The sequence below is a fragment of the Chelonia mydas genome, chromosome 13 (genome assembly GCF_015237465.2).
Source record: "Chelonia mydas isolate rCheMyd1 chromosome 13, rCheMyd1.pri.v2, whole genome shotgun sequence".
NCBI classification, from domain to species: domain Eukaryota; kingdom Metazoa; phylum Chordata; order Testudines; family Cheloniidae; genus Chelonia; species Chelonia mydas.
The window spans coordinates 29,297,621-29,315,325 of NC_051253.2; the positions used below are offsets into that span (position 1 = coordinate 29,297,621).

Here is a 17,705-nt window from a genome sequence, read left to right on the forward strand (position 1 = left end):
GGCTGCTGGGGTCTGTGGGCCGGCGGGCGCGGGGCTGCTGGGGCCGGCCAGCTGGCCAACCTGGGGGTTAACGGTTCAGGCAGGTTAACCGGTAAGACTAATGCGTACCAGGTAACATTCTTCCAGTTCCAAAAGGACTCTGGGGACCTGGACGAAAATCAAACAGTCTTGTCACCACAAGCCACATCTCCCCAGCGCCTGCTCAGAGAGTGATAGAGCTGGCAAGGTGCTCCCCACCATGCCAGGCGCTGAACCTGCTGCCGCTGCGCACTCCCAATCCTGCTGGCCACGGAGCTGAGCAAGGACCTCCTTGCCACACCAAATGCCCTGTCACTGCATTGCCCCGGACCCCTGCTGCCTGGGGGAGTGAGGGGCTGACTGAGGGACTTCCCCCCGCCCTGCTGTCAGAGGTGGGCACTTAGCCAACCAGCCGTTACCCAGGGTGTGGGACTACATCTGAATGGGTGCTCATTTGACTATGCAGATGTGGAAAATGGTGGGCCACTTCCTGGCCAGCAGGAGCTGGGAGCGCTGCAGCAGCTGAGCCACGGGTGGTCTGAGAGCCTGCGGCGTGGTGTCCTCCGCCAGGGAGGTGGGAGCTCCTCACCCTCAGGCAGCAGTAGGAGCACTGCAGAAGCTACACGCTCAGCTTCTCCTGGGCTGGGAGAAGCTTGTTTCCTGGACCAGTGGGGGGCCTACCTCCATTTTATGGGTAAGGAAACTGAGGCACAGAAAGGTCCCTGAGGTGCCCTGCTGCCCTCGCTGTCCAATGCACCATGGCCTTGTCCCCTCCCCCCTTTTCAGGAAGGAGAGTGCTATTGTGCCTGGCCCTTGTGCAGTGAGCATAAAGAGGGCTGGGGTGGGCCTTTCCCCCCCTGCACACCCACACAGGAGCTAGACACCACCTGGCTCCTCGCGTCGTTCCTGAGGCACACAGGGAACCTGAGCCCAGATCAGAACCCTGCAGTTCCCGGCCCCTTTGCTCTGTGTACAGCTGTAGTGTCCCTACACCCTGTTGTGCGAGGTGCTGTCAGCCACCGGCGCTGCCCCAGGGAGTTTACAATCTAATTAAAACAAGCCCCGATGAGTGAGCATAGCAAAGGGAAGGGAGAATGAGGGGACCTGTAATGGGATAGGATTTTACAAAGGCTAATAATGCACATCTGATTTGGAGGCTGGGAACCGTTGTTTTTTATGTATCAGTATCAATGGGCTTCGTCCTTTCACAGTTCGGTCCATCACACTTCACTGCCTCACCTCGGAATCATCAGCTTTGCTGTGCACTTTATTGGAGAGTCTCTATTTAACAGGCCCAAGTTCTTAGGCATAAATTATCACTTCCGCCATTTTGAGCTCTTGCTTCTTGTTTTCACTCAGCACCCCTCCCACCGGCAGGCCACACTGAGCTTTGCCTTCCCAGGCAGCCTGCTCGTTCCTCTGGTCTTTTCCAGCCACAATGGTTTTGTGAAAAATCCTAAAGAAAAGAAACAGTTAGTGAGAAGAGAAAAACTCTGCCTCGCTACTCTGGGCAGGGGCCTGCCCTGTCAGGGGAAGGCAGAGGATTACTGTGCTGTTCATACACGGGTCTGGTTTGTCATTGAATTACACTTTAAGCTTTACATTTCGAACAGTCCTTTTGCTCGTTTGCTGAGTATGGGTATCACTAGTGAACAGAGAGGGCAGGGAAAGGGCCAGGAGGGAACATCTTTCAGCAGATAAGGGTCCAGCTCCCAAACACTGCTGAATTGAAGAAGACACTGTTGCTGAGGTTGGGTGAAACCTTGTTGCAGCTGGTGGGTAGAACTGCTGCCTTTCACTCAGGGCTTGTCTTCACGTACAGCACCACAGCACCGTGCGGCTGCGCGACTGTAGCACTTTCAGTGAAGACGCTATTACGCCAATGGGAGAGCTTCTCTCATCGGCACAGTCAATCCACCTTCCCAAGAGGTAGTAGCTACTTTGATGGGAGAAGCTCTGCCGTTGACATAGTGCTGTCTACACAGGGGTTAGGCCAGTATAACTACGTCGCTCGGGGGAATGGATTTCACATCCCTGAGCGACACAGTTATACTGATATAGGTCTGTAGCTTCTCCCATCAACGTAGCTACCACCTCTCGGGAAGGTGGATTGCTGGCTGGAAAGAAGCTTGGAACTGTCTTTGGCTGTGTTCAGGGAAACAGGACTTTGTACATTCTTTGTAAGTAAACAAGATTGCACCAAAGACATACCTGGCTCTAGCCAGTGGAACAACCTGCAGGACTGCAAAACTTGGCTAATTGCTCAAGTCAAAAAGGGGTCACACTATTCTCTTGAATTGCTCCACTAAACTCAACTCTGGCAAATCCCTAATATGCTCATCAACACTTCACAATGCTTGTGTTTCCCAGCACTTGTGAATAGCACACATCCAGACAACACTAGGTGAGATGCAGGAGTGTGCTAGAGAGGGGTATCTCAAAAGTACCAATGTAGCATTTTGGATCAGATTGCCACTGAAAATATAAATCTACACCGTAGCCGTAGTACCACCTTAACTCTTCCCCTTGTGCATATGCATTATGAGAAAAATCTTTAATTACATGACCCCGGCTAGTTTGTCCACCAGACCCTGGCTTCATTAAGTGCACAGGTTGGATGTTGTGCAGAGGATGACACAGGGATATGTAGTGAGTCTGGATGGGGTGAAGTGGGGAGGGAAGATTCTCTGTTGTCCTGCCTTGTGTGTAGCTACTAACTCCAGTGCAAAGTGGGTGTACAATACTCCCAGATCAGAAGGAAAGTACTGTACACACACTTTGTGCTGGTGGAGGTGACTCCACAGGCACAGGGGAATGGAGAACGAGGCCCAAATTCAGTTTGTAATTGGCTAGTTCTTGGTTAGACGGTGTAGACGCCACCGAACACGTTATAAGCCTCCACAGCGCTCTGTCCAGAGCCAAATCTGGCGCGTTACAGGTAGAATGCCTGCAAGGGATAGTCCTGATGCCGTCCAGTCGTCGTGTTTTAAATCTCCTGGGGGGTGTTTTCACTGGCTCAAAGTCAAAGATGATTCTCCCAGGGAAGCTGGTAGGCATTGGAACAGATGACCATACCGCCTTAGAGAGCACTGGGTGCCATTTCAGGGAACGGGACCTGTTTAGTTAGGAAGCAGAGCTCTTCGTTTGACTTGAATTTGTACCATTTGATGGTTTTGATCATGCTGAGATGTTTCATCTCAATGGTGTCAAACTTCTTTTCAATCTTGACAGTGATAGGCCAGGTTTCAGTCCCCTAGCGCAGAACACTGACCACTGAGCATTATATATCCTCATATCTATCAAGGTGTTCGGTTTGAGAAAGACATTTTTGACGAGACTCGCCCATTACTGACTTCGCTTGTGCAGTGTGGGCTTCAGGTTCTTTCTCAATGCCCCTCACGTTATCAACAACAGAGCTGAGGTAGGTGAAATCACTGGCAATATCGACTGGGTGGCTGCCCACTAAGATGCTAGAGGCCACAGCCCAGCGTGTTCCAGATCAGTGACCAGAAGAATTTTGGGTTTATCCAAATTAGTTTTCAGGACAATTTTTGCAATTTGCAATTCCCCTGATTCTAACTGAAAGAACTGAGCCCTTAGCGGACACAGTGGGCAGCATGTACAGTAGATGAGACAGGCAATGTATGGTAACATTATCAAAAGCACCAAAGTTCTACTGAAAGTAATTTGGCCATAGCCTAGGGGTCATGTCAGGGAATGGCTAGAGCTTGCTGTGCTCCTGCTATCCCAGCTAGCATACAGTCTCTTGGGAACTATTGCCAGCTGGTAAGATCAGAGCAGACTCAGAAATGCCCTGAGAGTCAAAGCGCCATAGCTGACTGCACCTTCCCTCCACATCAGAACTTGGCACAGCAGATAATCTGAGTCTGTGCTGTAAAGCATAAGCATGAGGGGGCAGAGTTAAGGGTGTACATACAAGACTAACTTTCCCTGATTCTTCAGTGCTGCATTGTGCAGCCTCACAATTCTTTTAACATAGTTTTTTGAATGGAATATACTTCAATATTAGACACACACATTGCAGGTTGTAAACCACAGTCGTGTTCAAGTGTTCTAACAGTTACATTCTTTTCAGTCAGATGTTGCAATAGGTTCAGTGAGTCTCACTTTTTCGTCTCATAAATGCCCTACGAGAAGTGCATCGTAAGTACTTTAACAAGTCGGTTCCATTAAGCACCTATCACAGAGTATGGAGGTGAGGTTGGGAAATGCTCAGAGGGGAGCCCTAGTGATGATGAAATCTTTGTTCTATTTCCGTTGCTGCTGGGCTTACGTTATCTGCAGGTGATTTCTGGAGTCTAGTTATTTTATTCGAGGTATTTCTAAGGATTTGCCCAGGGTGTTCAGAGCTTGGCACACAGGCTCTTTTGGGCAGTGTAAGTATAAATCTGAACAAATAAAAGAGGAAGACGCAATTTTTTCTTTACACACCATCACGAGGTTAACGCTGCATTAGCTCAGAACCTGCCTCCTACAAAAGTATGCCTACAGCTTGTTATTTGCTCTTCACTTCCCAATATTTCCTTTTAGCAGAAGTTCTTTTTGAGGCAGCTTTTTAGTCATGTTCCATTCTCAATACAGATTGTTACAAAACTGTCTGACCGCAGTTCAGGCATTATTTTCACACTGCAGCAAATGTTCTTCACTGCAAATGTTTAACATTATGAGAGAGACAAGGTAGGTGAGGTCATATCTTTTATTGGCTCAACCTTGTCTCTCTCATATACTGGGATCCATATGGCTATAACACTGCATTTAACACAATGTCATTTTGAGAAATACTGACTGAATTGAAATTGAATCATTTCCAGCTTTGCATCTTTAACTGAAATACCATGTGACAGGGTAAAAGAACATTTTAATGAAACGGATAGATAAATGGTATGTCTAAGGTTGTTAAAAGAAGTATCGTCTTGTATTACTTGAGAACCTGTATGGAATCATGTAATTAAAGAATGTATTATAAATGCATGTGCACAATGGGAGAGAGTTTAAGAGTACTTTTCTTATTATTCTTTGTGTTATGGCGGCGCTTAGACACTCCAACCAAGATACCATGGGGCTGGACACCATCCAGATGCACAATGAGAGACATTCCCTGCTCAAAGCTAGGAAATGCAAGCTATGGCTGCATTAATCTGGATTCACTCCTGCTAGCACACAGAAGTGTAACCTGCACCTCCCTGCCCCAGGGAGCTCTCTATATGCTAGTAGGCATTCACCCCACGGGAAGGCAGGGTTCACACAGAGCTTTAGTCTCCAAAAGGAACTCTATAGGCGCCCTGGCAATGGAGACTGCTGGAGTGCTGGGGGGTGGGGGATATGCTGAATTATTGTACCCCCTTCCCTGCCTAGCCAGAGCTGCCCACTCTTTGAGCTGTGCTACCTGATGCAGCCGCCTGCCCCAGCAGACGGGAGGTGACAGACACTTCCCACTACATTCAGTTCACCTGAGGCCCAGAAACAATGCAGGAAATTTGAAGAACACCAAGAAAAAGGAGCTGGGGTCTCAAGGACTGACTTACAAACAGTGTAGGCTAAATAGCAATGAAAGAAGGAACATGACAAGTGTCTGAAAGATGTAAACACTAAGGAGACAGATTGCAAAGATAAATTGAATCTGACTAACAAGAGAAATGAGACCTTTTACACTGGTGATTGCAGTCTTGATGGAAGTCTCACTGATTGGGACCTTTAAAATTAGCTTGGACAACACGCTTGAAAATGCATTATAAGAACAACCCTGCCCTACTGGGGCTGGAGCAGAATAAGGCTTTTCCATCTTTAACTTCTATAGTTCTTCAGACATACTGCAGGATGCATGTATTGAGGGAATGCTCTGACTTTTGGGGGCACTGAACAAAATCTTTAATGTTATTCCACTAAACATTTGCATGTGTTAACATAACTATTTTGAGTTGGTACAAACCTGAATTAGGTCTGGGTCATTTCTCTTTGGAAGCGTAGCTCTATTTTCCTCATACGCGATACTTTGTTCCAGGTAGGGAAGGGGGATTTCTTGAGAACATCTGCATTGGCTCCTATTCCCCAGGCAAGGATCAATTGTAAGCCCTCTCTCTATGCTCAAGTAACTCTCGGGTTCTTTCTGCTTTGACTTGAAGCAGTTATAATAGTCACTTGATGTGCCTAGTTTTTGGGTAGCAGCAGGCTGGCAGGATGGGTAACAGTTGGGGTGATGTATGGAATACTCTGGTAGGGTTTTCTCTCTCCCACCATCCTCAGAAGGTGTTGCAGCATACATGCCATGTGCACAAATTTGCTGCATAGCAGCAGCATCCATATCGCTTCTGATATTCCCGCTTTCACCCATTTCCATTCGCTTCCCTTCTTTTAGGAGTTCATTTGTCACCGTCTTTGCTGGAACACTGTTCTCAAAGTAAGACTGTGTGTTAGTGAACTGCCCTCTTGTGGCTTCTTGCTTGCGTATGTTTTCCAAAGATGAATGAGTTGGGAACACAGATTGGTTACTGTACCAGTATGTTTCATTCGTGTTATCTGGTATTTCTCTATGGCTGCACTCCTTTGCTGGCTCGGGTTTGCAGGGTCCCATACCAGTATCACGGCTGCTTATGGTTTTCTTAGTAACTGACTGGAAAATATCTCCAGTAGGGAAGAGTCCATGTTGTGGCATCTGTCCACATCTGCAAAACATGAGTTTCTTCAGGATGGAGTCTCCAGGAGGAACTGAGGCAGACTCAGAGTCCAGTTTCTCCAAGGGTACATTATTATTGGCCTGAAACATACTCCTCTGCTCTGGTGGCTGCACAAAATTACTGATATTCCCGGTATAAGGAGAATCCAAGGTATTCAAATTGTCTTCAGGATGAAATGTCCCATCTGCGAGACTCTGACTCGTTCTTTCATCTTGGAGACATGGGGCAGTCAGACTCAAAAGACCTTCCTCTTTTATTTCTGGATCATCTGCAGTGTAAGAGAGCTCCCCTTTACATGGTGACCTGTCATGTTTCTTTTGTGCCCCCGGCCACCCAAAACAAAAGTTCAGAATGCTATGCATCTTCAAATCCCTTTTTCTTTTGGCAGGAGAGATGTATTGGGTCTCCTCAGTACTGTCTCTATCACTTAGCAGAGACTGTGCAGAAAGTCTACGTGTTACACCACCTCTTTTGGATGGTTTTCTGTTAATGCTCAGGGATTTCTCAATGCCAGAATATCTCCGCTTTGGATATAGGTTGACACTCAAGTTAGATAGAGGACTGCAATGACACTTAACAGCTTCTGATAAGGGCACGTTATTCAATTTACCTGTTTCAGTTTCTTTCACAATTTTGTAGTGACCAGATTTTTGCTTAAAAGGTTCAATATCCAAAGTCTTTGTGTTGTCAAGGTTGGAAGAGATGTAGGGTTTGTTTATAAATCTTAGATCTCTTTGAGCTTCTTTGGGTTTGGTAGACACAATAGGATGTCTTATGGATCTGCAGACTTTTAATTGATGTTTCTGCTCTTCAAAGGGCTCTTTAATGGATATCCCTTTTCTGTAGGGAAATTTTTGAACACTATAAGAGGTAGAAGGCCAAACTGTATCCTGTGTATCTTCAGAGGACACAAAGAACTGCTTGGCAGATGGGGGTTTAAATATAGAAGATGCTTGTTCTATCTGAGCTCCAGGAATGTCAGAATCAGATGAATCTGTCTGCGTTTCCAGAGGCTGATTGATTTCAGGACCTGGGACTTGTTGGAGTCCTACCTGCCCAGTAAACGGAATAGCTTGCTTTTGAGTGTCAGTATCTAAGTGCGCAGGATTTGGAACTATAGAAATACACAACTTGTTAAAATATTGGTTAAGCTCAGGTTCTTTAAGTTTGAAAGCTAAGACAGGTCTACTTGCATCGCCTCTGATTTTCCTAACCTTTGAAGAACTACTATATTTTGTTTCAGCTCCTGCTAATGAAACAGATGGAACTGAGTAACCTGCTTCCAATGCTAGAGATATAACAAGAGTTGATGAACTAATGGGTAAACACCAATGCTTGGAGGTCTGTGGTTTGACAGGTTTATCAGTCACTGCTTCCAAAGGACAATGTAAATGTCCATTCACCAGTTCACCAGAAGATAAATCTTGATTGGCAATACTTTCAGTGTTATGAAACACAGCAACTTTCTTCTTGTCCAGTTTTCTGTTTCTCTCTTCCTTTAACAGTGACTGTTTTGAACATTCACAAACAATACATTCACCAGGGTCTTCCCCTCTACAAGTGAAAGAAGCCTGCACAGCTTTATTGCACTTTGAGGTTGGAGGAGAATCAGCTGACAGGTGCTTTTGATGTAGCTTATTAACTATGTAAGCTTTCTTAATTGTGAAAAAGGCTGGCTCCTGTATTGGGTGCTCAGTACTGAAGAGCTGGGAGGGTTCACTTTTGGAAAGTAAATCTTTTCGAGATGATAAGGCAGACCTTGACTGAAACACTCTTGCTGAACAACTTGCAGATGGGTGATCAATTGTCTGATTTCTGTTAAATGTAGAAGGTGGTATGGATTTTGGTGCCTTTTCTTTTTGGCTGCTCCTAGAATGTTGTGATTTTTTTCCTTGTAGTAAAAGATAGTCCCTGCCGTTATTTTTTCTGTTGGTTTGATTGTTTCCTGAGACCAGAAGAGCTTCTGTCAAGTCATTGGTTCTTTTGCTTCTTTCCCTCTCTTCTCCCAGTGAATGGTACCGATCCTTTGTATCAATGTAAGTATGAAGATCACTTTCACTGTCAGAGCCAGTTAAATCTAGAGAGGAAACACTTAGAAGTTATTTTCAACTAAAAATGATTCTTTACAATAGAACACTTACAAAATATATCACAAGGAATCATCATCGCTTACAATATTAACTAATGGCAAGATATATTACTATAAAGCAGCGGTTCTCAAACTGTGGGTCGGGACCCCAAAGTGGGTCGGGAACCCGTTTTAATAGGGTCACCAGGTAGCTGGCTTAGACTTGATGGGGTCCAAGACCACAGCCCAAGCCCTACTGCTCGGGGCCAAAGCCCAAGGACTTCAGCCCTGGGTGGCGGGCTCAGGTTACTGTCCCCCTGCCTGGGGCTGAAGCCCTTTGGCTTCGGCTTTGCTCCCCTCCCCGCCCGGGGCAGTGCGGCATGGGCTTTGGCCCCTTCACCTGGGGCGGCAGGGCTCAGGCTTCAGTCCCCCCTCCAGGGGTCACGTAGTAATTTTTGTTGTCAGAAGGGGGTCATGATGCAATGAAGTCTGAGAATCCTTGCTATAAAGTATCCGCAACAAATTCACAAGAAAGAAACAATTCATATTCATTTATTTAATAATTCACTATTTATTCTTCAAACTAAAACACTCCTGAAAGTTTAGACAAGGTTCTGTAGCCTTTCATTTTACCTTTGCAGCTACAATGACTATGTGAAAAGCTTGCTTCCCAGGAACAAGAATAAAAATCAGATTCATTTGCAACGTCACACCATGCTGAGTTCTTGCTGGACATAGCACCTACAATATAAACATATTAGAAGAGGCTTTGAAAAAGTAACTCCTTGGAACAGGGAGGTTGATGCCACTGATGGAAAAAAATCTGACCTTTGTAGAGATGTCAAATAATTAAATAAGATACCTGACTAATTCATCCACTCCTCACAATGTATTCGATAGGGTTTCTATGATTATTGGGAAAGATAAAGAGAGATGGAGCCCTCAGGGCACCTCTTTCAGACAGAGTATGGCTCTGTGTCTTTTTATAGATTTTCAGAGCCCTAATGATATTATTGTGATTGTTAATTTGTATTTTGGTAGTGGTAGTGGACCAGGACCCCACTGTGCTGTACAAACACAACACAAAGATGTCTGCCCTAAAGAGCTAGGGTTCTTTTACTGTTGGGAAAAGAAGAAAAATAACTTCACTATCACCACCAGGTTGCAAGAGATGCAGAAATCTGGCAGAGGATTCATAGGCTACTGCATAACTACACAGCTTTACACAGAGATGGAAACATAAAAGATCTGGTCATCTAGTTCTTCCGCCATCTTGTGAAGCATCAGCAGTTCCCATTTAAAGACAAGTGAAATAATAAGAATCAGATGAGAGAATTAATCTATATTCAGTCTGAAAAAACTGAGCGGTCTATTCTAATCTGGGAGCAGCAGCTTTGGTAAGCCAGTGCTTAAAATGTGTGCCTCAGCAACCTGGCACAATTAAAAAGTAATTTTTTTGCCTGGCCTGCAACTAGGCAGGCCACTCCTCTGCTTTTCAACTGGACAGTCCTGCTTTTGTACTGTCTGTTCCCCATCCAATACTGAGGCAAAACCAGATGTGGTTTTGTCCAATATCAGACAGGCAACACCATAATTGAGAGCATGCCACTCTGCCCCAACCAGCATGACCTTGCACACACTGTGTGTGCGAGGTCACACCAGCAGAGGCAGGGCAGCATGCTCTTCCAAATGGCCCCCCCACGTGGCATGACCTCCCATGCACCATGCGTGCAAGGTTATGGCAGCAACAGGCCCACTGTTTCTGGAAGTACCAGAATGTCTGGCATTTTGGGAATGTGCGAGAGGCCACCCTGCCTGCAACCCCTTGTGGGTCACCCCACACACACATTCTAAGCATTGTTTCTATCCTCATTCAACTGCTTAATGTCATTTGTGTTTGTTAAGGGGATACCATCCTCCCTTTTCAAGTAGTGACAATGAAAACATTCAGGAGGGCTCATTTGTTTCTTTCTTTCTGCTACTGACGTCTTCTTCCAACTATAACTTTTTCCCCTTTGAGAACTAAGCAGATTGAAATGAATTAGCTCTTGGAAATAAAAAGGGTGGGTTTTTTATTATTTCTTACAGAAATCAGTTTCACAAAGGCCCTATCCAAACTAGATAATTTTTCCAAAAATATCCCTCCAGTGCCATGTGTTCTGTTCCACCAGTGGTAGCAATGTGGGAAGTCCTCATGTAGACAGCACTGGTGGCATATTAACACCATCACACATAACCCTTCTTACAGTAGATCCAGCTGACAGGTGTTAAAAATGCTGGCGGCCCATCTACACTTTAGCTTCTGACATTGCTGCCACAGTTAAAATGGTGTTAGCAGTGGCATTCCCAACCCCACCAGCTCCATGGGGAGAGCTGCCCGCTATGCATCTTCAACCCCACCAGCTCCATGGGGAGAGCTGCCCCCTATGCAACCCAAACCCTGCCAGCCCCATGGGGAGAGCTGTCCCATGTGCACCCATAACCCCACCAGCCGCCTTGGGAGAGCTGCCCTTTATGCACCCCAACCCTGCCAGCCCCATGGGGAGAGCTGCCCCATGTGCACCCCAACCCTGCCAGCCCCATGGGGAGAGCTGCCCCCTATGCATTTTCAACCCCACCAGCTCCATGGGGAGAGCTGCCCCCTATGCAACCCAAACCCTGCCAGCCCCATGGGGAGAGCTGCCCCATGTGCACCCATAACCCCGCCAGCCCCATGGGGAGAGCTGCCCCATGTGCACCCATAACCCCACCAGCCCCATGGGGAGAGCTGCCCCATGTGCACCCATAACCCCGCCAGCCCCATGGGGAGAGCTGCCCCATCTGCACCCATAACCCCACCAGCCCCATGGGGAGAGCTGCCCCATCTGCATCCATAACCACACCAGCCGCCTTCGGAGAACTGCCCCATGTGCACCCCAACCCTGCCAGCTCCATGGGGAGAGCTGCCCCCGCGCAACTCAAACCCTGCCAGCCCCATGGGGAAAGCTGCCCCATGTGCACCCCAACCCCGCCACCCCATGGGGAGAGCTGCCCCAGGCCCTGCCCTGCCCCCTGGGGGTCGATCTCCGCCCCTCTCACCCGCAGACTCCGCCCCTCCCGCAGCTCATGGCCTCTGCTGCCCCCGCGCCCGCCGCTTCCGGGTGCCCGGGGGGATTTGCGTGACATTAGCATGATTCACAGCGCCGCGGGGTGACGTCATACGGCACTGTGACGGAGTTCCGGCTTCAGCCCCCCCCCCCCCCCTCGGGGGGCACTGGCCGGGGACTCTGCCTCCCGCCCCCCTGCAGCGCCCGGGGACTCCCCGTGTCAGGTAGGGTCCCGCACCTCCCGGGGCCAGCCCCTCCGCCTGGGACCTCCCCTCCCCCTTGGGCGCTGATCCCCCAGCGCGGGGGGGTCTGTTCCCACGGGGGGCTGCAGCCAGGGGGCCCCTCCACGGGTACCAGCCTCCCCAGTCAGCGCCCTGCCCAGGAGACCTCCCTGCCAAGTGGCACCCCCATCCCCATGCGCTACGTGGCACAGTACCGCCCCGGCGCTCAGACAGGGCCAAACCGCCTGGGGTGGGCAGTAAGCAAAGGGCCAAGTGAGCAGCTCAGAAGAGAGAGCTGATGGCATCAGGCTGAGCTTCCCTCCTCCTCCGTGGGGGTCTCTGTGGTTTAACTGCCCTGGGAAGGGGAACGAGGGGAGTGTGAAGCTCTGCGCAGTGCCTCCCTGCCCGCACTGGCATCTAGGGACTGGCGAGGTGCAGGGCTTGTCTACCTGGGAAATTATTCCAGCCGGAGTGAGGTAGGGTGTGAATTTAAAGCACTCCAGCTATTCTGGAATAACTCTTTGTGGGGACACGCTCATTGTGGAGTAAGAGAGCCTTTTTCTGGTTTTTGGCCCTGGGGTAAATGGACATACCTCCCATTAACTTCACTGACTGCTACTGGACTTCACTGGGAGTTGTGAGCACGTACACCAGAGCTGAATTTGATCCAGAATATGGCTAGTAACTTCACAATAGGCATCTCAGAGCTCCAGGTTTGTCTCGCTGATTCCATTTCCAAAGTGCTGAATCTACAAATTAAAAACTGATCTACCCCACATGCCAATGACACAGGTTCCATCTAGAACACTTCTGGTCCACACATCACCAATCACTAAGATGCTGCAAATGGAACTTAGTTAATAATTCTGTTGACGTGCGAGGCAAAATAGACTCCAGCTTTCTCATCTGATATAAAGGAGCAGCAGACACCACTGATTTGGTCAGTTTAATGTACCCTCTCTACACACACGCTCATCATATATCATTCTAGAGCTTATTGTGTATACTTGAAGATGAGGTTTGCTGTGGAGCTGTCAAGTGGTGTCCCTACCATAAAAAACAGGGATAGCGTTCTTATTTATCAACACATTAAAATGACCACTTTGAAATATTTGCATTAGTTTCTGTTTAATGACTATGTATTATTTTAAGACATAAATTTGGATTTCTTTTGACCTCAAAGTATCACAACAACAATCTAAAGGGTAAAAAAAAAATCTAATAATAAATAATACAGGCATCATTGAAATGTAACAGCACTGGTGACATTTCTAGTCATCATCATCATGGGTTGCCACATTCTTTATTCTCTTGGTATATACAGTTCTGTGCAGGGAAGATTGTTCTGACTAGAGACACAGTTGATTTTCTCAAGTATTTTTCATGGTGAACTGGTGCTGGACATTTTTTTTGGTTTTTCAAATGCTGCATAAGAGAATCTGCCTGGGTAGAGTGACATTTTTTTTCCCCACACTTCAGTGATATTTCTTGTGATGCTGGACTATCTGGAGACTGTTCTTGAAATACCACTCTATCCATTGAATGAAAGATATTATTTCAGTCAAGGATCTCCATGTTGATTATATTATCTCCTTCCTGGATGAGATTTCCATCCGCATGTAGTGGTACAATTCCATTTGGAATGAACACATCTCCCTGGAGTCTTTTTACTTCAGTTTTTGCAGCACTAGTAATGAATTGCTTCCGTTCATCATAATTGATATCAGTGGAGGTGTAGCCTGTCAATTAAATTACAAGCCCCAGACTCATGGTGTAGCGGTGCAGCAAGGTTTATGTGCAGTGGTGTGTCAATTTTGGAACTGTTAAATCCTGTGTGCTCTGCAATTGAGAGCATCTTATTTGAATGTGTTCTGAAAGATGGTACTCATTGCTGGCTGAATTATATACATTTTTATCCATCAACGAATGGACAAAGAAACTCTTGCACCAACTGGGGCACAAAAGTAGATGACTTCTCTAAACCACAATCATCTGGCTTTGGATAATATTCTGAGGCTTTCATTTTGGCTATTTCAGACTGAAGGATTGAAGTGGCATTATACAAAACCACTTAGTCATTTGAAAGCTATTCATCAAGCTCGCTCACCAGAAGAACATCGACCAAACATCTGGATGTCTTAAATTCCTGCTTCAGCTTACTAGTAGCTTGGATAGCATCAGTTAATGTTGTTGCACTTTATAGAACAAAGGTAGATTTGCCTAGTTCGTGCTGTGCATGGAATGAAATTGCAGAACCAGAATGTTTTTCTAATCTTGCTGTTGGAACTGCTTGCAGTTTCTACATCTGAGGGAAGTAGGGCTTTATATCTTTGTAGCAGCTTGGATAGAAGAGCCTTCTTGCTGGATAATGATATTATATACATTTCTTCAATCAATTGATTGAAATGCAGTGTCATAAGATGACAGTATTGTTGAAGTGTGACTAGACAGTTTTAGGTTAAGGTTCATTTTACTCAAGTAGGAAGAAAGGCATGTTGAGTGATAAATTGCATCCTTAGCAATCAAGTCTTCCACAGGTATTCTTCTGCACAACATATCGTCATCTCCTCTTTGAAGTGCTGCCTCCCTGATATTGGTTGCTCTCTCCAGTGTTTCTGTTTTATTAAGGTTCTTGTGTTGTGTGTTTTTTATCAAGCAAATGATGCAACAGGACCAATCACTGGAAGATGTGCGTACTCTGGAAGCGGGTGAATATGATGCTGTCTGATCAGATTGTCTGTTTTCTTTCCTGGGTTCACTACAACTCTGACATGTGTCAAAGTCTATTTTCTTCTGTATTTCTGAAAGCAGGCCCTGTCATAGAGTATTGGTGGCACATCATCTAAACTAGAAAAGGCATCCTATGCTAATACTATTAATTTCTCCTGGCTTCTGCTGCCAGCATCACAGAATTCTGTCCAGCATTGGTGGCTTTGGACAGTTTTGTATTGTTTTGATTTCCTCGACAAACATTTTTCAAAGTTTGTAGAGAATCTTTTTCTCTTTGATGTAAGTTTTAAGGGGTCTGTATACTCCATGTCTTCATATAGTGTAACTTTCCTGTAGAGTTAAAATTCTCAAAGTATCTTATTAGCATTACTATCACCATTACCACCATTTTTCATTTTGTACAAGTAAACAGGCTTATGCTAATCTAGATATAAATTAGGCCTGTTAGTATCAAAATTGCCATTTTTGTTTAGTGAGCACTTTGACTGTAGCCCAATATAAAGCTTTGTATGATCATCTCTAACACTAAGTGTGCATAAATGTCACTAAATTAAAAGCTAGTTTCTAGAATATTTCAAAGGCTAGTACTGCATGCATTACAAATTAAAACCTTCAACCAGGCAGCCTAGATGCTACATTGTATGTACAAAAGCTTACAAATGGAGAAGCATTACATTAGGAATTCACATACATTTATATCTACCCACTGTTCAGGACAAACTACGGGCATCCAATCTATGCTGCTGGTGCACAACCTTCAAATAAATTTGTTAGTCTCTGAGGTGCCATTAGTACTCCTTTTCTTTTTGCGAATACAGACTAACACGACTGCTACTCTGAAACCTTCAGTCTGAGATTGATCTGGTCAGCAAATTTCAACTGAAAATATAAAAAAACTATTAGAATGACATGTGAGATACTTTGACAATTAAGAATACTGTACGCAATGCGAAAACATTTCATGTTAGTATATTGGAAAATGTTGATATTGGCCATTCTTGCCACACGCTAAACAGCTTAATCAATCCTGGGAAAAAAATACTTGCCCATGCAAAACCAATAAAAATCTTTTAACACATTGTCCTATGGTAGCTTTAACCAATAAACACCATGTTAAGGTGTTGAAATTAACAGTAAAAAGCTGTACTCAATCGTGTTGCTGTATTTCTGGAACTGTGCAAAAAATGACACTTTCTCTTTTTGGGTACGATTGTTTCACTTACAGCACCACTTGACAGCTTCACATCATGCCTCACCTAATCATACATAAAATAAGCTTTCAAATGATATATGATGTGGGTGGGTGTAAGGTGGGTACATTAAACTCCAAAAAATTGCCTTTTTTGGAGAATTGCCTTACAACTGTGGTTGGCTCTTAATAGAAGAAGCTTGTATTTGTCACCAGCAGCTCTAGCTCTGATATACACAAAGCAGACCTGCTGAGTAAGAAGACGCAGTTTTTATGCCCCCTTCTTTTCTGCAGGACTTCCCAAATGACAGGGATTCGAGCCTTTGATTAACTCTTGCTTTTCCTTGTAGCACCTGTGTTCAAACTTTCTCCCTATCCTGACATATATTATATGAGGATTTTTTCCTGAAAAATGTAATGGCATCTGTTACTTCATCATAGTATAATACCCCCTTGTTAATATGTGCTTCGCAGCAACCAGAATGACAAAATGGGGTCTGCTGGATTGGGGTGCAGCACTAGACTTTGAAACAGAAGATCCATGATGTGATAGAGCAGTAGCTCACCAATAACTGGTACACCAGAGTCTTCTTGGCCAGACGGTGGCTATTGTAAATGTCACTGCTTGGTCCTTCATGAGCTTAATCAGAGCTCTTACAAGCAATGAGATCAGAGAAGTACAGACCAATGATCCTGATGGGGCTGAAGCAAGATGTGGCGTGGATGGCTCTGCAGTGCTGTCTTTTGCCATGTGTGAAATACTTGCATCATGACCTTTGTGATTATTGGAAGCAGCTTGACACCAGTTACTTAGGTCTGACACCTTCTGGCTATTTGAAGTATCCTGCTCAGCTGATTCTTTGGATCATTCACAGATCTCTTACTATGTATGGACCGCAGAGGTAACAACACAGTCTTCACCCATCTGTATGGTTCTAAGGCTGAGCTTCCCTGGGTGTTCTTAGGAGCCACACTATCATTAAAAAGTCCTATCCCCCCCACCCCTTTCATTCTTTCCTCATTGACAGGAAAACCTACTTCATGAGAGACACCACTCACCATTTATCTATTCAGGGTAAATTCAATAGATGAAGATTTATGAACTGCAAAGAGCAGAAATTTGTGGAGCTGCTGGTTTTGCTTAGATTCTCTCTCTCTGGCTAGCGTCTGAGCTTTTTCTTTAAAATCTTCCACAATTGCTGTAGTGCTGGTGCCCTCCAATGGTGGGAGTGCTGTTATAAACTTGCTGCCTGTATTTTTAGCCTTGTGTCAGCTAGACCTGCTTTAAGCAGAGTTGGACAACAGTGGTAAAAGTATCAGCAGTCAGTCTACGTTAGTACTCCCACTTTTTCTAGCCCCAGTGGAGCTGAATCAGTCATATAGCAACACTGAGAGATTTTTAAAGAAAAAGTTCAGTGTTAGACACAGTGTCCCAGACTGGGCCCACGGAGGAACCTATTCTCGGCCTGTGGATCACTTTCTGTCCCAAGATGTCAGCCTATGCTAAAAAAATTTGGCGTCACATTTCTTCAGTAAGTGAGAGAAGTTGGAAGCATGAAGCAAAGCTGTGTAGGTATCAGGGAGACCTTTCCCAGACCTGAAGAAGGGCTCTCTGTAGCTTGCAAGCTTGTCTCTCTCACCAACAGAAGGTATTACCTCCCTCCCCTTGTCTCTCTGGGTATCGGGGGGACATCGAAC

General features: G+C 45.7%; 1 protein-coding gene across 2 annotated transcripts; it reads right to left on the bottom strand.

Moving 5' to 3' along the window:
- Positions 1-336: 336 nt before the first annotated feature.
- LOC102943825 lies at positions 337-17,587 on the bottom strand. 2 transcript variants are annotated; one of them, XM_007053911.3, is made up of 4 exons: positions 11,860-12,385; positions 9,415-9,522; positions 5,969-8,790; positions 337-1,474 (listed from the first exon to the last, which is right to left on the bottom strand). In XM_007053911.3, exons 2-4 carry the CDS (start codon positions 9,515-9,517, stop codon positions 1,370-1,372), a joined length of 3,030 nt encoding a protein of 1,009 aa, XP_007053973.3. In that variant the 5' UTR covers positions 9,518-9,522; positions 11,860-12,385; the 3' UTR covers positions 337-1,369. The 2 variants fall into 2 exon arrangements, with proteins under 2 accessions (XP_007053973.3, XP_043382705.1); XM_043526770.1 differs by lacking the exons at positions 9,415-9,522; positions 11,860-12,385 and adding an exon at positions 16,574-17,587.
- Positions 17,588-17,705: the final 118 nt, after the last annotated feature.